The following is a 19,290-nucleotide window of genomic DNA, read 5'->3' as shown; positions in this document are numbered from 1 at the left end:
TCCGAGCCGAAGCCGCTTCCTCGACTGCGATTGGAGGTGAGTCGGTGAGCCATAGGTGGACCGGTGAATCGGTGAAGGCGGCAGAACGTCGGCTTCAAATGCTGAAATGCCAGTGGATATCTTTGAGGTGGCGTAGGTGGCTCATCTGGCGGGCGAGGGTACGTACCTCGTCCTCGGCACGTAAGTTGCCTGCATCCAATCACAGAATCCAGTGACGGAAGGATCTCTGAGCACCACCCGTCCCTCAAGGAAGGGCGCTGTCACCTTTCCGATGATCAGACACGGCATGTAGGTGCTGCGGGTTGAGGATGGATGCCTGAGCAGGATGAAACAAGGCTGCCTCCCTCTCCCGCCCGACTGCGTTCGCGGTTTTTGAAATTCTTAAAAGGAGCCCGTGTTCGCAGCGGACACCCCCAATCCTATATATCTATGAACCTCAAGTGTCGACCAGTCGTATCAACTACGACATCCCCCTTCGCCTACTGCACTCTGCCAATATGCATGCACCAATATATTCCCCACTTACTTACATACGAAAGAACAAGTTCTCGCCGTTGCAGAAAGCCAAGGACAGCTTCTCTAATCGCCACGGGCCACAGTGAAAGACAGCCGACTACCTGAATGACCGCCATAGATCCCTGGCCTAGGGAGCCAGGCCAGTCCATCAAACACCAATGTCGAGTATCGACGACAAGTAGAACACTGGCCTAGGGGCTCTTCATCGCATGGAATGAACCGACAAATGCCATGCAGCTGCTCGTCCGAGGATCTTTGCGGGCTTGCTTCCTCATCGTCTCGCCCATCAGACGCAATTACCTTTTCCAACGTCCGGAGGCTCTACCACCTAGCTACATTCTGCGGAAAAAACGAAGCGATCGCGTCTATGACCGGCCAGCATCTCACACATCACAGATACATGTGCCGAAGATTAATCTTTGCTTCATTATTTGGCCGGGCATTGCGGAAGAAGGCGTCCTCGAATTCCTCAATGCATCATATCACTTCGCAAATCACTACACAGCTGACTCCTGCCAGTCCTGTTGTCTCAGCCTCTTATGCACCTATTACGGTCTTATCCCGTGAAACCCCAGGGGCATCCCGCTCGTCGAAGCCGTCCACTTGAGCACTACGGAAGACTTTCCCCAGACGACCTATCAGGCTACTTCACACCCTCGATCAATTCCTTCAAGTCTGTACTTCACACGGTGATATTGCCAGGATGGCCGCCTAGTCGCCGCATTCCGTGACCAGACGCCAATGTTCTCTTATGTTTCCCGGTGGTTTCTGATCCAAGGGCTGTGAGGAGAAATCGTCTGCATTATTTATGCAAGTACTCACAACTTGGGCCTCCACCCCACCGGCTCCGGGCCGGCCTCATTCGCCCATTGCTCCCATTCGAGCGTTCCTAATGCATGCAGTGGGAAACGTACATGTCCATGGGGCCATCTCCAGCAGTCGTGGCATGCTCTGGCTAGTCGATTGCCGGATCAATATGTGTTGAGCCCACACTCTCTTTTCTGACAGCAATCTAACCTACATACGCTCCTCTTTTCCAATCCGCCCCGGAGGTCCTTGCGATTTCTTGGGTAGTGCTTGTTCGAGCCAACCAATTTGCATCATTTGGATTGAATTTGGTGACACGGGCATCGGTCGTTCGACTCGGTAACTTGATAGTGCGAGACGACTGATGATTAGTTCTCATTGGCGACCGTCGGGTTTTGCTGAGACAGACCACCAGAGCTTTATTTGACCTCATTCGCTGCAATCCTGACGAAGAAGAGGAAATCACACCAGGCAACGTCCGGCGAATCGCGAGCGCTTTTGTCCTCTTCGGTATCCTACTTGCAGCCGATCAGTGTACGAAGTCGATGAGATTCGGACACGTCAGAAGCGAGCACCTGGTGTCTGGGCGTGCACTGCCAATACAAAGCGACCTGGATCGTTGGATTTGACGTTTGGCGGGGTGGTGGCGTGTGTTTCCGGGCTGGCCGTCAAAATCGAGACCTGCAGCTCCGAATCGCAGTTGCAGCAGCTTCCTGTCCAGTAAGTGGCTGCGGTTCTAGCGAACACGTTACCGCTGCATGCCCGAGATGTCCATGTCGAGCCTATGAAGCAAGTCATATCTTTCTCCCTCCCTCTTATCGGCATAATTGACTGCGGTAATTCTTGATAGATATATCGTCAAAAGCCGTCTGGGGCAATTCACAGTGGTCTTGATATTTTCTCATCTTCGTCACTTGAGTCCAGCGAAACCCCTGTGAGGCGTAGGAGAGTACCCCGAGATTCTCTAGGAGAGGTGAGAGTACCGCTGGAACCCGACGACCCTACTGGTTCGGTTTGGATCGTTGGACAATGAAACCCTGAGATGCAGACGTCGCCAGTCAGGCTCATTGTTACTCTAGAAAATGGAGCAAAATCTTCGAAGGATCGACTACCGCCTGCTTCAAGGCTGCTGCCTCGAAGCCGAGCACGCCGACATTGTGTCGGTGAGCATGGAAGGGCTCCGCATGACTCTTCCTGAAGCATTTGGGGGCACCATTACCACTCTCGTCGACGAGATACGGAAGTCTGGAATGATGTTGAGGGATTTGGCGGATCGATCGCAGATGCATTTCAACAGGGTGCCAATTTTGCTCAACTATCTTGAAATCCTTCTTCCATGTTTATCCCGGACACTGGACGATATCAACAAGTTTTACGAAGATCGGACCGTGAGCAAGGACATGCGATGGCGAAAGATGTACCACAAAATGACCCAGGAGGCTAATGGCTTGCCACTGCCTCAGAGGTTCATGCTCTATAATCAGTTTTTGGATTGCCTTCGATACCTTCTAATGAGGTGCGTAGGCAAATCCCTTTCGATCGAGGAAGATGATGTACTAAAAGTCACATAGGTCGCCACTCTTCGATCTCAATGCCTTGGAATCGCTTCGGACTAGAATAATTGAGTTGGGACAATCAATAAGACTCTGTATGTTCCTTCAGAGGCTAAGCAGTAGCTGGTTTACTGAAACAGATTATGAAGCTATGCCTACAACCCTAATCGAGCCCCCCCTTCAGCCAGAGACAATGCTTGGACCAATGGTCCAAGATCCGGTATGTGCTCTTGAAAAGGAACTAGGCTGCTTGACTGATGTATCCTCTTCTCCAAGACATTACACTGGGCAGAACAGATCTTCTCGCTCCCACTCACGTCCCGAACGGCTTTGAAGCACACCAGACCATCGGCAGCTTATGGTCCTTTCCAGGCGTGGGGACAGCTGAACATCCCCAAGGAGATCAAGATGCTCTTCAGGAGGTACATAAGCGCGACCTACAACTGGAAGAGATCTTGCTGATGCTATCACCAAGACCATTCGATGAAGATCGCCTTGCGTTGATGACCTACCTAAACCAACTCAACCAAACTCCCTACTTTCTCCTTAGGACGTATCATCTCGGAGCCCAATGGTTCTCGCTACGTGGTACTCACGAACTTGTCATCAAGCGGGAAGCCAGCTCCTTGCAATTGGACCGATGGAGTGTCTCCCAGAGGGCCCCGAAGCTGTGGGCATCTCTCTATTTCAAGACCTGGGAGGGTTTGTGAAGACTCGTCTATCTTGTTACTTTACCCACCACTGACCCATCCCAGAGTTAGTCTTATTCCACTGCACGTTCGTCTCACTCAAGGCTCGGAATACCCTGACTATCAATATGAACCCAAGGGAGTTCAAGCTGCTTGGAGAAAAGCGACTGTTCCAAGCGTGCGTGATCTGCGCGGTACACCTTCATACATACCACCATAGCTAACACCTCCGGCCGCAGCCAAATATTCGACGATGGCTTCAAGCATGCACTCATTGTCTACCGTGACCTTGCCACCCAAGGTCTTCGTCTCCACGCCTCAGTATGGGACGGCGAACTCCGCTATTGTCCAGTTTGGACCGCCTTTGGTACGACTCCCATCACCCTCCTATCCTCGCCCTTCGTCCCACGCTGAAAATTGATCCCGAGACTAACGACGTCATAATCTCATAGTCACTCACCAGTCCGCCTCCCCAACCTGGCTTCATCGCAAATCCGGCCACCGTGTCTGGCTCAAGGATGTCCAGCTCTACGTCTTTTGCGAACAGTACCAACAGCAGCATCAGAGGAAAGGCCAGGCCGGCGCCTTTGAGATCGACTTTGTCTCCGAGATGGGCGCAAAGCAGTTCATTGATGTTTTCCAGCCGCAGTCGGAGCCATCTGAGGCGTCTACTGACGGCCCGGACGCCATCGAGGACTCGAAGTAATTCATTCCCTTGCAGCCGGTGACGAACCTCTCCGGGGAGAGCATACCCACTCCGACTCCGGACAGGTATGGAGTCCCCTTTACCGCCACCTTTCGCCCCAGGGTGCCACCCACCGTTGTGCGGGGCATAGGTATATTTGCGGGACTTGAAGAACCTAGGAGTGGGTGGGTGGGCGAGCATCCACCAACGCTCAGTCCAACCAACCTCTTACTCGCCGACTCGCCTTCCTCTTCTTGTACGGATACGATGCTTAACAAAGGAAAACGCAATGAGCTCAGACACAAACGATTCATGCTTTCCACGACTTTCTACGGCCGTCTCTTTCCCAAATCTTTAACAATGTCCAACGAGCTCCGAAATACCTCGTTGCTCGGTTTTCTCTCTCGAGGAATCAAAGGGGAGGAAAGGGAGCAGATGTTTTGTGTATCAGAGGAAATACTCTGGAAGATTGATTTACACCTTACAACCTGATAATTTCTTGCCCAGATTGTAAACAGCAATCCACCCATCTTTTTCCCCTTTGTTTTAACGCTTTGACGACTTTAATGATCAGTTTTGACGATTACAGCTATTTGGATATTTCTGCCACGCGCGGATTCACAATTTGAAAAATCGCAGAGAAAGCTGGGGGTGCCACTGCTAAGCAAAGATTGTGTGTGATTAGGTCAATTGATTCAATTTATGCAATCGTGTACCATCGTGACATCGTCCACAGCAATCTTGGTGCTGGCCTCTTCTCTTCTTTATACTGAAGCGTACTTTTTGAAAACTCCGCCGATCCCCTTGTCCAAGTGCAACCCTGTCATGCAATAATACACTTAGGTCTTGACATCAGGCTCGTCACGGCCAATGAATTCCTTGAACTTGAGAAGCTCAGTAGCCATCTGGATCTCGGGCTTGAGGAAGTCCTGAGCATCCAGATCGTACGTCTTGGGGTCGGAGCTGTGCTGCTCGAGGTACAGGCGGATGGTGGCGCCGGAAGAGCCGGTGCCGGAAAGGCGGACAATAATGCGGCTGCCCGAGGAGAAGGTGGCGTACAGACCCTGGTTGGAGGAGACGGAGCCGTCGAGATCAGTGTAGGAGAAGTTGCCGGCGCCGGTGACGGTGCGGTCTGTGGAAGTCAGCATGTTGCTCAGAGTTCTTCGGGGGTGTTTTGCAGGTTGACTTACCTCCAACCTTGCTGCCGATGAAGTTGGGGTCGGCGACGAGGTCCTTGAGAACACCAACAACCTTGTTGGCACCCTCACTGTCGACATCCTCGTAGTCGTAACGGGTGAAGAAGGTGCGGCCGTACTCGGTCCAGAAGTCCTGCTGGATCTTCTTGATGGAGGGGGTGACGCCAGGGTTCTGCTCGCCGATACCAGCGATAATGTTCAACCAGGCGACAACAGCCCAGAGACCATCCTTCTCGCGGATGTGGTTGCTGCCGGTACCGAAGGACTCCTCACCGCAGATGGACAGCTTGTCGGCATCAAAGAGGGCGCAGAAGAACTTCCAGCCGGTGGGGACCTCGTAGCAGTTCAGGCCCTGCTTCTTGGCGACCAGGTCGACGGCGCCAGAAGTGGGCATGGAGCGGGCCAGACCATAGACACCCTGCTTCTTGAAGTAGGGGATGAGGTTGGCGTGGTGGGCGATGATGGCCAGGGAGTCGCCGGGGGAGACGAACGCGTTGGCACCGTAGATCATGTTGCGGTCGCCGTCACCATCGGAGGCGGCACCGAAGGGGATGTTGTTCTTGTCGACGACCTCGACGAGGGAGTGGGCGTAGGTCAGGTTGGGGTCGGGGTGGCCGCCGTTGAAGTCGGGGCTGGGCACGCAGTTCTGGGTGGCGCCCTTGAGGCTGAGCTCCTTCTCGAAGATAGCGGTTCCGTAAGGACCAGTGACGCCGTGGAGGCCGTCAAAGAGAACCTTGAAGTCGGGGTTGGACTGGAAGAACTTCTTGATGAGGGGGAAGTCGAAGATATCCTTGAGCATGTCGACGTAGTCGGTCGTGCTGTCGACGATCTCGACCTCGAGAGAGCCATAGGTCTTGGTGCCGATGGTGGAAATGTCGACATCGGGGATGTTGGCGATCTTGTAGGAGGTGAGGGTCTTGGAGGCCTCGTAGATCTTGTTGGTGACGGACTCGGGGGCGGGGCCACCGTTGGCAAGGTTGTACTTGATGCCGAAGTCATTCTTGGGACCTGGGTTGGGATAATTGTTTAGCTTGCGAACATGAAGGCAGTCTGGAAGTACGGATAGAGCTCTTACCGCCGGGGTTGTGACTGGCAGTCAGGAGGATACCACCGGTGGCCTTGCGCTTGCGGATGACATGGCTGGCAGCGGGAGTGGACAGAATGCCGTCCTGGCCGATGAGCAGCTTCTTGACACCGTAGGCGGCACCGATCTTGGCAATCAATTGAACGACCTCGGGGTTCCAGAAGCGACCATCGCCACCGATCACGAGGAAAGAACCTAGAGAGGCGGTCTGTCAGTGTTCCGGGGGGTGCCTAGGACGAAGCTGTGGTTTTTATTTACCCTCAACGCCCTCGGGGATGGACAGGAGAATGCTCGTAACGAAGGCCTCGCTGTAGTGAGCCTGCTGGAAGACGGTGACCTTCTTGCGAAGACCAGAACTGCAGAGTGGCTAGTCAGTGATGGGTTGTTGGGTGAAGGTACATCGCGCGATTGGCAGCTGTGGCGGGGTAGCAACAAAAAGTTGGACTCGACATGATTGGGGTACGGTGTCAACGAGGGGGTTTGTTTTGGTAGGGAAAATGACGTACGTGCCGGGCTTCTGGTCCTGGAAAGGCTTGAACTCGACAGTCTGGACGTCCATGGTGCTGTGTAGTTCGAGTAATAATGGTGTTGAGGAGAATTGTCTAGGTTGTGGAAGAGGAAAAGGAGGATGTTGGGAATGGAGCTATGATTCTTTGTGCCTCTCTCGCCTTGCTCTCTCTCTCTCTCTCTCTCTCTCTTTCTCATGCGAACCGGCGTTGGCGTAAGTTCGGGAGGTGGACCGGGGTGGGCAAGGGGCCTTGGGCTTTGGAAGCTGCCAGGTTGCGACTTGGTGCGGTGAGAGACTGGCTGGGAGGCGGGAGAGAGCACCCTGGGCCACTGAAGTAGCTGATGTGGGCAGAATACGACGCATTGGGGCGCCTCAGTGAATGGGAGATTGCACACGATAGGCCCAAATCGCAACTTTTACTGAGTAGCGCCCCTCCTCCTCGTACCTACTATCAGAGCTGTGGCCATGGTGGGGGCTTGCTTGGCCAGTGATATCATCCTGAGGCTGGACGTGGGTGGGGTCACCGCCTGGTGTAGGAGGGGCAGCTCTGAAAGAGCCCCTCACTTCCAGGGGCCTGACACAGGGGATCTTTCCGGCGAATCATGGCGAGAGCCCATCGCGTGTGGTTCGCGTCCGCACTGTCTTGAAGTGCGTTATTCCCGCTGATTCTACCGTCTTCATACAGTTAGTTATAGCACTAGGTAGACTATCCTAGAAGGACGCCGCAACCCTTGCGGTCAACCATTGATTCAACTATTTCGTATCAAGCTTATGTAAGGCAAAGCAAGGCAAGCCAAGGCAAGGCGTCTTACTCAAGGTCATTCACCTCATTGCCTCGCGAAATAGGAAACATAACTCTGATGGAGATTTCAATGTTGCTTTGATATCCATCTACAGCAGGTTGTCCGCCCAGGCCTCTTCCTCATCCCGCTCACTGGCTGGCGTATCCTGCACGCCGCCATCTCCTCGACTCCATGTCCGGCCAAAGATGGCCTCTCTGTAGTACTTGGCCTCAGCAATGCTCTCGAGAATATCCTCTTTGGCCTGGTGCAAGCCCTGCTTGTAGGGAGCGCCATCCACGACCTGCGGCGGGCACCATCGTCTCGCCGCCTCCTTGAGCGAACTGACATCCAGAATGCGATGGTGCAAATGGTCAACCACCTTCCGGTAAGGCGGCTTGTTTAGAAACGATCGGTCCGCGTGCACACTGTTGCCGGCCAGCAGCGCCGTCTTCTCCTCCGGGATGTGTTTCTTGATGTAGGCAAGCAGATCGTCCGCCGCCTGTTCAGGCGTCGTCGTCGACTTGATGACCGCCGCCGTCAGCCCGCTATCACCGTGTGTCTTGGTGCACCAGTCGTCCATCTGCGCCATGCGTTGCTCCGTCTGGTGTACGACGCAGCCCCAGCCTTCGGGGTCAACGACTTGCAGATTTCCAGTGGTGATGATGCAGAAGATCTCGATGATTTCCTCCCTGTCCGGATCCAGTCCAGTCATCTGGGGGTGTGTTAATCAATCTCGGGAGCGGCATGTCGAACTAAGCCGGGAGTGCATACCTCACAGTCGACCCAGATAAGGGGGCCATCCGACGCAGACTGCATCTTCGGGGCGGGAGCCTTGGGCTTGAGAGGGTTGAGAAAGTCCATGGTGAAGATAAAATCTCCTAATGTTGATTCAAGATTCTGACAACTCGGGTCGCGCTAGGACGAAGGCACCTATTCGCGATCGACAGGTTCTTCTTTTCTGCGTACTTAGCTTGACCTAGCCACAACTTCGCCAGAGGTAGCTTTGTCTAAAGGTGGGGTGCAAGCCGCAGCATCCCAGCTGTGGCTTCCAATTGTCACCTTGCACGGGGAAAATAGCAAGGTTATGCACGGAGTACTCTACAATCCTAGCTCTGCCAGCCCGTCGACGTCTCACCGCCAGGAATGGAACGTAGTGTACGGACTACCTTAGAGGAATGGGCCCCATATCGGCTGGGAATGCCGATGCGATTCTGAGGTAGGTATCCGTACCTACGGATACCTTACCGGCAGCCGCCGATAAGATAAGGGAACGAACCCCCGGGACTAAGGTACCAAGGTACCTAGGGACCTCAGGTACGATTCAAATAGACCATCACTGATTGGCTCCAAGCCTCTCTGTGGCCCCGCTTCTCCGGTCAGAGCTCCCGGTGGCCTCGACTTATCTCGTCTTCCTGGCGAGTGGCATCTTCTTTCGAACTTCACCTGGTAAAGAGCGTCTCCTGTCCATTTCTGATATTCCAGGTACTCCGATGCCGATTGACGGAAAGAGACCACAGATATTCAAGTTCGACGCAACGAATCATCACCAGGTTCACGATTAGTACTTCAACGATAACGACCACGAAATGTCGTCCGTCAAGAAGTCGGGTTCGCCCGTCGCGGTTTTTCCAGATGCAACTCCAGTGCCACCTCAGAAACCTCCCATGTCTGCTTCACCACCTCGCATACTCATCATCGGCGCTGGCTCTCGCGGGCAGGCATATGCTAACGCAAATGAAACTTCCTGCAACGGTATCGTGGCCGCCGTGGCTGAACCCATCGCCTACAAGCGGCAAAGCTTCGGTCGAACATTCATTTGGGGTTCCAGCACTCCGCAAGAAGGGCAGCAATTCGCCGACTGGACCGACTTCCTAGCCTATGAGACACGTCGCCGCGAGAGAGAAGCGGCCGGCGAAGATGTCCTGCCTGGCGTCGATGCCGTCTTTATCTGTGTGCTTGACGAAATGCATCGCGATGTCCTCGTCGGCCTTGCCCCCCTGGGTTTGCACGTCATGTGCGAGAAACCTCTCGCCACGTCTCTTGCTGATTGTCTCGATATGTATCAGGCCATGAAGCCTCCAGCTGGCCAGGAGCCCAAGAACGTCTTCTCTATCGGCCATGTCCTTCGTTACAGCCCACACAATATGCTACTTCGCAAACTCCTGCTAGAGGATCGTGTCATTGGCGATATCCTCAAGATTGTGCATACAGAGCCGGTTGGTTGGTGGCACTTTACACACTCATATGTGCGCGGCAATTGGCGGAATCAAAAGACTACGGCACCAAGTCTGTTGACAAAGAGTTGCCACGACATTGACCTGCTCCTCTGGCTTTTGAGCGCGCCAGTGAAGGCCGGAACAGGCACGCCTCACCTTCCATCCACTGTATCGTCAAGTGGTTCGCTTCAGCTCTTCAGGAAAGGTCGCAAGCCCGCCGCGGCCGGGAGTGCGACGAATTGTATGACGTGCCCTCTGGGTGACGGGGGCTGCAAATTCTCAGCCAAGAACATCTATCTCGGCTCGGACCTGAAAGGCCTCGCTTCCGGTAACATGGACTGGCCAGTCAGCATCGTGCTCCCGGAGATCGAAGACTTCCCCATAGCTGAGCGGAGTAAAGTCCTAGCATCCAAGCTCGCCGAAGATTACGATGCTTCCACTCCCAAGGACGTCGTTGCGTCCCGAAACTGGTTTGGTCGTTGTGTTTTCGACGCAGACAACAACGTCTGTGATGATCAGACTGTTACCATCACCTGGGATGATGCTACGGACGCAAATCTAGACGTAACCAAGCAGTCCAAATCAGCAACCCTGCACATGGTCGCACAAACGAAGAAGATTTGCGAGAGATACACACATATATATGGCGTTGACGGTGAGATCTATGCCGATGCGCGAACCATCACCATAGAGGACTTCAACACTGGTGCGACTCGGTCATTCCATCCAACCATCGAAGATGCCGGTCACGGCGGTGGAGACAAAGGACTCGCACGTCAATTCATCCTGGCGGTAGACAAAGTCAAGAACCACGGCTGGACGCCAGAGAAAGCGCAAAATGAGTTCATTGGCTGCTCGCTTGAAGAAGTCATTCGCTCGCATGCGATGGTATTTGCGGCAGAGGAAGCGCGGACGGGGAAGAAAGTGGTCGACTGGGGGAAGTGGTGGTCACAGAAGGTTGCCAACTCGACAAGTGCTTGAGGGCAAAGCTTGCATACCTTGCTCAGCGCGCCAGTCAAAGGCCGAGGAGAAATCGGAAGCAGGAGATTCTTAGCCATTGTATGGGTCATTGTCAGCCAAGAATGTTACCATTGAGTTCAAGGTGGTCAGTCCGGGGCCTTTCCGATCCATGGACGTTGGGTTTTCAGTCTCGATTCCTGCCTCGTCGTTTTTCGGGGACTCAGAGCCGACGGTGTCTCCCCGAGGTGTTTGAATTGCCCAGCAAGTCCCGGACCAATCGCTAGCCTCATGGGCCACGCTCCAGACAGAGCGATACGACGATCTAGACGGGGTTTTCTACCGAGGCAGCCAAGGCGGTCCCTGGCTGTTAAGCTTCAATCCTCATCGTCTTGCCACCAGACTCATCTCGTTTGATATTCAGAGTGTGGTAGCGTTAAATTTCCAGGTTATTCGATCCGATATGACCCACGGTATCGTGCTGATGTTCGATAACGGGGATAGCCATTGACCTGCCACTGGCTCAAGCGTTCTTTTTGAGACCCAGCTTGACAGACTACAGCCGCCCTCACCGACACTATTTCATTCATCCTACCACATCTGCAAAGTCGGCGAGCCAGCCCGGCGGCAGCTCCCCGGCCATCTTCTCTATCGATGGGCAAGAGACTTAATACATAGGCATTCAATTCGATTTACAGTTGACGCTTGATGCAAAAACCAGCGTGGTCATGATCATGCCTCCGCAAAGTTCTTTGCAAAGGGAGGAAACGCCTCCGGCTGGTCGATTTCCCCGACACCCTTTGAAAGTGCTCGCAACGTTCGCGGGCAACCGTCTTAGCGGCGATTGGTGGCCGCCAAAGGTGACGTTCATACCGCGATTTATCACTGTTAGACTCGTCGAAGTCGAACACACAACCTTCTCTTATCTCCCCGGCGGTTAAGTGGTTGATGTCACCGTCACCACGACATCAATCTGTTTGACACACTCGGGGAAACGCCCGAATTTTCGCGATTCATCGAAAAAGAAGCTCCGCCTGCCACCTTCGATGCGGCGCATACTCAATTTCGGGCTAGCCGGGATCGATTCCGAGTCCGATGTCCCCGCTTGTCGCGGAGCCGTTGCGAGAAATCTTCTGGAACACGGAGCGCCAAAGCGGACACCTCCCCGTCTTTCAGATCGATGTGGGATCGGCGTAATTATATGTTACCGCAGGACCCAAAACGCCAACGCAAGCTCGTAAGCTGCATATAGTAGAGTCCGAGATGACAGCCTTACCTCGGATTTTGATCGATTGCGCGCGACTATTTCGTATTCATATGATCAATGGGCCTTGACCGAAGGATGTTCCTCCACCGCAGCCTGACAGCAATGCCTTTCGAATTTGTTCGAGTTGATGCAGCCTCCAGCACGGGCACTTTCTTGCGTTTGCAAACAATGCGAAGCGGGTTTGAACCGCCTTGCAACATCAAAGGTTGGGGTAGTCCTTCTGACTGCTGAGTAGACGGTGCTTTTTGGCAATCCGTGTTAGTTGGTCAGATCCTTCGGAAGTCACACTGCCACTCAACGCCAAGCGCAGGCAATATCCGTATACATTCAAGTTCAATTAAATCCCATCTTCAACAAATGCCTTTAAAATCGATCCACCAAGCCACGCACTACAGGAGGTCAGCTCCCGAGGCTTGCGACAGCAATGCTTGCTGATCTTCAACAGAGCGCCAAGTCTGATGAATGCAGTCGCGAGCCAAGCTTCGTTTCACTACGAGCTCCCCGTCACTATTGGCGAGCTCATCGTCGTCGCTTACCTGAGTTGTTGAGATTGTTACGTGTGTACCTACCTATACGGCAGCACTTTGCCGCAATTTGACGGTCCTGGCGGGATGTTCTGCGCCTATCTGCTGCATGGTTCGGAGGACGGGAGGGCCTTTCGCACATACGGACGTAAGACATCTCTCATGCAGCAGAAGTGGCGTCGCCGCGTCTCCGCGTCGGCACTGCCAGACGAACCTTTTTTTTTTTTTTTTTTTTTAACTAGATTCCTAAATCCCCATCACCGTCCTCCGAGGGTTCGAGCGGATAAATAAAATTAAAAAAGACGCAATACTTTGAGAACGAGAACTGCGCATAGACGATGCAGCCACGCCCGCCTGAAGCGATCACCCGACACCGAATACCGCTTACAGCTCTCACGAATACATTCGCAACGCAGTGAGGTGGACATATGCAGGCAGGGCGGGCAGGATTGCCGCTTCCTGCGTCAGCTGAGGGACAACACTGCGTTCCTAAGGGCTTGCCAGCTGGCTAGGTAAGGGAGGTCAGCCAGGTAGATTGCTTTCTATTTCTTTCCTCGGCGAGACACCCCAAAGTCTGTGCGCCGAGGCCAACGACCATGACAGCACACCTTCTTAAAAGGACCCTTCATCCCATCCCCTCTTCTACCCCCCAATCGCATCTTTCCAAGAACGAATGAGTAGTGCTTTGTCAGAAGATACATCCATCGGACGACTCCCCGCCCTCTTGTCTTGGTTGGAGTAGTAGAAAAGAAGAAAGGCCTTAAAAGAGACACGACAAAGCCGTCGACTACATATTCCCGCCTCACTTGCTTCGTTGCTCGCCCCCCTCATCTGTCAAACTTGTCAGTCGTGTCACCAAACCTTGGCAACCACTTAATCGTCTGTCCACATTTCACCACATATACCACCACGCCCTAAGCAAAAATGTCGTCGTCCGGAGCTCCCCCCGCTACCCCCGCACCCGAAGACCTCCCCTTCGGTCCCGTGTCCCGGCATATCACGACCCACGACGCCAACGGTCGCGCCGTCTTCTCCGATGCCTTTCCCGTCGAGGTCACAGCGGACCCAATGACTAACATGTACTTCCACACTTGCTACACAACCTCTGAGTCCCCCGTCAACATGGACAACGAGAAGGACCTCTCAGCCTACGCCCCGAACCACCCGCGCATGCCCTCCCTCCACCTGCCCTCGGGCTCTGTCCTGCGCGTCGTCGACTTCGGTCCCCAGACGGGGCCCATGATGCACCGCACCGAGTCGTGCGACTACGGCATCGTGCTCAAGGGCGAGATCGAGTGCTACCTAGACGACGGGGCGAAGCGCACGCTCAGGGAAGGGGAGATTATGATTCAGAGGGGTACCATGCACGGGTGGAAGAACGCGACGGACCAGTGGGCGCGGGTGATTTTCTGTCTGCAGCCTTCGGAACCCGTGAGGGTTGCTGGGAAGGTGATGGAGGATGATATCCCGTTTATCAAGGTCTCGCCCGACAGGCAGGCGGACTATGAAAAGTTTATGGCGGAGCAGGCTGCGAAGAAGAAGAAGGCAGAGGGGAAGATTTGAAATCACAGCTGGGAGGCTGAGGGTTGGAAAAGATGTCATGACTTGTTTTATCGCACGGACGCCACAACAGAGCGTGAAGAGCTACGATGAGGACAATGTATCCTATCAAACATGGAGGGATAGTGTCGGACTGGGCGTACTGGACGATCCAGTATCGGCATTACATTGTGTTACGGTCTACCAATACCAATACGGCTCTATAATTAGCCATGATCTTGCCAAGTACTTGACTGTTTGCTTGTTATGCTTTGCAAAGTTGGATTGACCCGCAAGTCCCTGTCCAAATGGCAGGGAGAAGTCAAGACCAAACGTCAGCTAAAAAGACGTTCTTACTATTGTCTTTATAATATACCTACTTGGGGCCTGTCAAACCTCGCCTTTGATGCCCTCAGACAACAACAAGGTTAACGTTTGCCTGTACTCAATTACAGGATTTCTCACTTGATCACTAGCAGTCAGACTTCAGCAATATGTTCATTTGGGTGCTGCGGGTTGAGGAAGACGGCGTCAGTCGGCCTGGTTTTCCACAGCTAAAGGCCTGATAGAAGGTTCTGATGTATTTGTACTGTGTAAACGAATACCATCAAGGTAGAGTTACATCCGCTGAGGATTTGACAATCGAGTGGGATCTTTGGTTGAATATCTCTGCATCCTTATAAGTGGTGCCGGCAGCCGCTGTTTGACGCGCCCAGGTGTGTTTTCTCGAAATGGGGTTTCCTATTGCTGGCTAACATTAAGAAGGTACCATCTTTTTTCAATGTATTGGTTTCAATTGAAGTTAGATCCTACATGTCCATGTGTTTCTCAAATCGCAGTTAACTGCCAGAGTGCACAATATTATGGCGCGGCGTGGCTCAGGGCTGGTGGCTGGTGCCACCTTCAGAAACTACCAGTGGCGGTCCGCATGGGTCATGTTTTCTTTTTTCCATACATGCTCTTTCTTTTTCACCCTATCCCCGAAAAAATCAAAGTAGATGTCGAGTATTCGAGATGCGACTCGCACATGTTCACGATCGCGGATGTATCCCACGTCTCCATGGAGTTCTAGCCGCATGCTCCCAGACTCCCAATGTTTTGTGGCCAAGGTAGTTAGCACGGGAAGCTAATGAAGTTCCTCAAAACTAATTAGATACCGATCTATTGGCCAATAGGTGGTTTAACCGAGCACGCCGAATTGGCCCGTGAATCCTGTCCAAGCGCTGAGCTCGGTTGCCCTCCAGGTGCCTTAGGTAGTATGGGAGTAAGACGTACCTACTCCGGAACCCTCGAGGCCTACCTTGGAAAGGGCCAAGATGCCAGTGGCCAGCAAAAGTCATCAGAGCCCAATAAGTAGGTAGTGATGAAAAGCAAGCAGATCTCTGACGGAAAGCAACGCTAGAAGCTTGCTTCTTGGTCCACCTTATCGAGACCAGAATCCCATCAGCCGTAAATGGCCCATGCCCCGCCTCGTCCAAGTACCTGAGGTATCCACTACCCCGAATGCAACACCCCTGATCCACCCCGAGAAAGTGGAACCAGCCACCGGGATTCACCAAAAGAAAAAATAAAAAACGAAAATTTCGACATCCCGCTCATCCTCATCCTCCTTCTCATCTCCAGCCTCATCTCAAAAACGCAATCCCCCTTTTTTGACTTTCAACTCAACTCTCATCTGCATTTCAGCGACAGCGCTGCGTTCATCACGTCCGTCTTTTTCTTCCATCTCACATCAACCAACGCCGCCTCCCTCACATTCCCGCCTCCCTCGCCCCAAAAGACAAAAGCCTCTTCACGCAAAAAAAAAGACCATAATGCCTCGCCGCGCCGCCCTGGAACCCAAGCCCCGCAAGCCGCAATACTCCCCGGAGAAGCGCGCCCGCATCGCCGTCCTCTCGGAGCTGGGCATGTCGCTCAAGGAGATCTCCATCAAGGAAGAGGTCCCCGTCTCCTCCATCAAGGGCATCGTCACGCGGTACCGCCTCCAGCAGGCCGGCCGCGACCGTCCACGCCCGGGCCGCCCCCGCATCCTGTCCGACAGGGACGTCAAGTCGCTCCTGCGCGTCCTCAAGGAGAAGCCCGCCGTCTCCTACGCCGAGCTCAAGCGCGACGCCGGGGTCACCTGCGCGACAAAGACCCTCGTGCGCTATCTCCAAATGGAGGGGATCAAGCCCAACAAGCCGCCCGCGGGAGATTCCGAGGAGGAGGCGGAGAGGATGCGCGTTTTGGCTGACGAGGCTGAGAATGAGGAGGAGTGAACGGGTTCCCCTCTCAACCGCGCCGCGCCGCGCCGCGCCGCCGAGAAATTCAAGCATGTCGAGCCTGCGATGAGTTGCATGGGGAAACGATTCACCCGCAGGCTTGCAAACACCGTTATTCATCTCTCACAGATTGCCTAATTTGTAAGTTTCTTTTCATGATCACTTTGGCATCAGCGCTGACCCAACAGACGACTGCGGTGGCAGTCTAGGAAAGAAGCAAAGGAAGAGCCCACTGGTCAGTGGTGGGTCGCCATTCGCGCCACCTCTTCACAACTGGCGATGTCTGAGCAAGGCAAGGCAGCACATGAATCGCTCAGAAGGTCTCGTGAGGTCATCAGGAATCTGTCGCGCCAGACGGAAGCTCGCAGTATCGCCTTCGTACCGCCGAGCCATGCAGTCCTATACGGCGGATAAACCACATCGCGCCGCGTTGTGTGGAGACATGAGCCAGAAAGGAGATGGTTGTAGCTAGCATGCAGGAACGAGAACAAACAAAATAGTGTCTCCCGTGGGAGAAGATCTCACGAGGAAGCGAAGTAGTGCTCCATTCGATGGCCTCGAAGGCCGGAACCTGGGAGAACTAAATCTCGTGAGGCGGCAACCGCTGGTCATTGTTCTGGACCCTTTTTCTCACGAATCACTTGATGAGAATGGTTGGCTACCTACCTAGATAATGTAACCCTTCTACCTATAAGAAAATTATTTACTTACCATCGCCCATCACCTTGTCCACATGCCTCAAATACGCCTCACTCACACGATCCCCATCCAAGCCCTCCTCAACCGCAGGAAGCAGCAGCCCTGACCCCTCAGCCCTGACCCTCCACCCGTCCCAGTCGACATCCACCACCCTTTGATCAACAAACACCATCCTGCCACCCTCCCCCAGCGCCGGCGAAAACACCTTGACCCAATTCACCCCACCACCAACCTCCTCGTCGTCCGTCTCCCACTCACACAGCCGCCAGCCGGGCGACCGCGACTGAACGTACCTCTCCCCCGTCCGCAAACCCGCGACGACGAGACACCCGAGCCGCAGACAGCCCATCCGCGCCGCGCCGCGCCGGATACCGTCCCGGTGGAGACTACCGCCCCGGGCATATGTTCGCAGATCGAGAAAGAGCGTCTCGAGCTGCGTCATGGCGGCCCAATCGACGGCGCGCAGCTCGGATCCCCGTTCGACGACGATTTCCATTTCGCATCGGAAGTTAGTGAGAGCGTTTCGCCGCAGGCGGAGCTGGAGCCAGGGATCCGAGGGGAAGCCATTGAACATCAGATGTCGCGGCGATTCCATGCTCGACTTCCAGTCTGCGGCTCTTGTCAAGGGATGACGGTTGACGACTCGACCACGCAAGCGTTCGCGGCCGCTCTCTTCACGGAAGACCAGCGCCCCGCCAGCCATGCGCCTACCTACTTCGTCATCCGGGCCCCTCGGCCAGATCTGCTCAAACCCTCCTAGCCCGTTCCGTCCAATATCGCGCAGAGCCCATTCCATCGCCGTCGGGAACCTCTTATCGAGTTCTTCCCGCAATGAAGCACCATCATGCTGCCCGTGCGGTGGAGGACTCTTCTCCATCTGCTTCATCAACGGAAAGGACGCATGATCTCCATCGCCGTGATTCACCCCGAACTCGAACTCACCTTTGGCGCCGGCCACGCCCTTGATGTAGACATCGATCCGCTGGAGGTCGTAAATCTCGTTCACGGGGTCCGAGGCGTGGGCGCAGACGCCCCAGTCGGGCACGAAGAGGGCGAGGGCGCAGGGAGGCTTACTTACCGTGAGGTATTCGAGCAGAACCTGCTTTTGGAGCTCGACTGGTAGCAGAGTAAGACGGTCGAGGACAGTCAGGTTACCACGGGATGGCGGTGCTTGTTGGAGATCCATAGCCGCGCAAGTAAGGGGGGGAAGGGGTTCGTTGAGCTTGTCCAAGTCGAGGTCTTGATTTGCTGCTTGTTAGTGGATCTGCCATCAGAATGCTTCGGACGAAGGCCGTAACTGTTTGCCGGGAGCTCGGTATGCAAGGTTGGCGGGCTGAAGATGTCTTTTAATAGACAATCGGACTTTGTGGTGCGGGCCTCGACCCGCGTCTGTCCCTTTGTTCGCCCAAAGTCTCGACAACGATCCTGGCTCGGTCCTCTAGATGCCAACTGTGATCAATGCCATTGACGTATGGGCCGCCAGCCACCGAGACCCTGAACATTGTAGTAGGTGCGAGGTCACAGAGCCGAGAAGCCAAACGGGCTTTTCATTGGCTCAAGAGTACTAGACGCTGCTCTCAAGCCCGCTTCACAGAGACGTTGTTGACTTGAGCTGTCCAGAGAGCTTTGACACTGAGATGATCTCCGAATCAGCGATAATCTTCGAGATGCCCCCAGCTTTCTTTGACGAACTGCCTTTGACTAAGGCAAGAAGAGGAGCGTTTCAAGCTACCTCTCCGGCCTTGAGCCCGGACTGGGAGACTGATTGGTACGGGCGGCCGCCAAACGTTGACTTCTTCTCAATACAAATCTGGAATCTTGATTAATCAAGCAGATTGAGTTATCATATACTGGTGGTCTCAAGGACACCACAACTCATCGATTCATTCTTCTCTCGGTCCGTTAGACGAATTGAAACATGAAAGCTGCAAGCTTCCTTCCTCCGAACGAGGCAGTTATACAGCACCATGACACGATGAACCTAAGCCTCTTGAAGCAGCCAAATAC

The 19,290-nt window shown here is 54.0% G+C and overlaps 7 protein-coding genes across 7 annotated transcripts; 4 read left to right on the top strand and 3 right to left on the bottom strand.

Moving 5' to 3' along the window:
- Positions 1 to 2,405: 2,405 nt before the first annotated feature.
- CORC01_12385 (uncharacterized protein) lies at positions 2,406 to 4,271 on the top strand (the record flags this gene model as incomplete). The annotated part of the gene is made up of 8 exons (XM_022624006.1): positions 2,406 to 2,839; positions 2,895 to 2,971; positions 3,026 to 3,096; positions 3,153 to 3,298; positions 3,352 to 3,578; positions 3,632 to 3,743; positions 3,805 to 3,932; positions 4,018 to 4,271. 8 exons carry the CDS (start codon positions 2,406 to 2,408, stop codon positions 4,269 to 4,271), a joined length of 1,449 nt encoding a protein of 482 aa, XP_022469492.1.
- Positions 4,272 to 5,089: 818 nt separating this feature from the next.
- CORC01_12384 (phosphoglucomutase/phosphomannomutase) lies at positions 5,090 to 7,089 on the bottom strand (the record flags this gene model as incomplete). Its single annotated transcript, XM_022624005.1, has 5 exons — positions 5,090 to 5,382; positions 5,441 to 6,454; positions 6,522 to 6,725; positions 6,789 to 6,886; positions 7,037 to 7,089. 5 exons carry the CDS (start codon positions 7,087 to 7,089, stop codon positions 5,090 to 5,092), a joined length of 1,662 nt encoding a protein of 553 aa, XP_022469491.1.
- An 840-nt stretch (positions 7,090 to 7,929) lies between these two features.
- On the bottom strand, positions 7,930 to 8,681 carry CORC01_12383 (exonuclease; the record flags this gene model as incomplete). Its single annotated transcript, XM_022624004.1, has 2 exons — positions 7,930 to 8,532; positions 8,592 to 8,681. 2 exons carry the CDS (start codon positions 8,679 to 8,681, stop codon positions 7,930 to 7,932), a joined length of 693 nt encoding a protein of 230 aa, XP_022469490.1.
- Positions 8,682 to 9,406: 725 nt separating this feature from the next.
- CORC01_12382 (oxidoreductase family protein) lies at positions 9,407 to 11,017 on the top strand (the record flags this gene model as incomplete). The annotated part of the gene is made up of 1 exon (XM_022624003.1): positions 9,407 to 11,017. The coding sequence occupies one exon, from the start codon at positions 9,407 to 9,409 to the stop codon at positions 11,015 to 11,017; it is 1,611 nt and encodes a 536-aa protein (XP_022469489.1).
- A 2,691-nt stretch (positions 11,018 to 13,708) lies between these two features.
- Positions 13,709 to 14,347, top strand: CORC01_12381 (cupin; the record flags this gene model as incomplete). The annotated part of the gene is made up of 1 exon (XM_022624002.1): positions 13,709 to 14,347. The coding sequence occupies one exon, from the start codon at positions 13,709 to 13,711 to the stop codon at positions 14,345 to 14,347; it is 639 nt and encodes a 212-aa protein (XP_022469488.1).
- A 1,790-nt stretch (positions 14,348 to 16,137) lies between these two features.
- CORC01_12380 (DNA transposase) lies at positions 16,138 to 16,581 on the top strand (the record flags this gene model as incomplete). The annotated part of the gene is made up of 1 exon (XM_022624001.1): positions 16,138 to 16,581. One exon carries the CDS (start codon positions 16,138 to 16,140, stop codon positions 16,579 to 16,581), a length of 444 nt encoding a protein of 147 aa, XP_022469487.1.
- A 706-nt stretch (positions 16,582 to 17,287) lies between these two features.
- On the bottom strand, positions 17,288 to 18,469 carry CORC01_12379 (uncharacterized protein; the record flags this gene model as incomplete). The annotated part of the gene is made up of 1 exon (XM_022624000.1): positions 17,288 to 18,469. The coding sequence occupies one exon, from the start codon at positions 18,467 to 18,469 to the stop codon at positions 17,288 to 17,290; it is 1,182 nt and encodes a 393-aa protein (XP_022469486.1).
- Between the last annotated feature and the right edge of the window lie 821 nt (positions 18,470 to 19,290).

This window comes from Colletotrichum orchidophilum (genome assembly GCF_001831195.1).
Source record: "Colletotrichum orchidophilum strain IMI 309357 chromosome Unknown Scaffold_151.1, whole genome shotgun sequence".
Classification (NCBI taxonomy): domain Eukaryota; kingdom Fungi; phylum Ascomycota; class Sordariomycetes; order Glomerellales; family Glomerellaceae; genus Colletotrichum; species Colletotrichum orchidophilum.
This window is presented reverse-complemented; position numbering and strand designations above follow the sequence as displayed.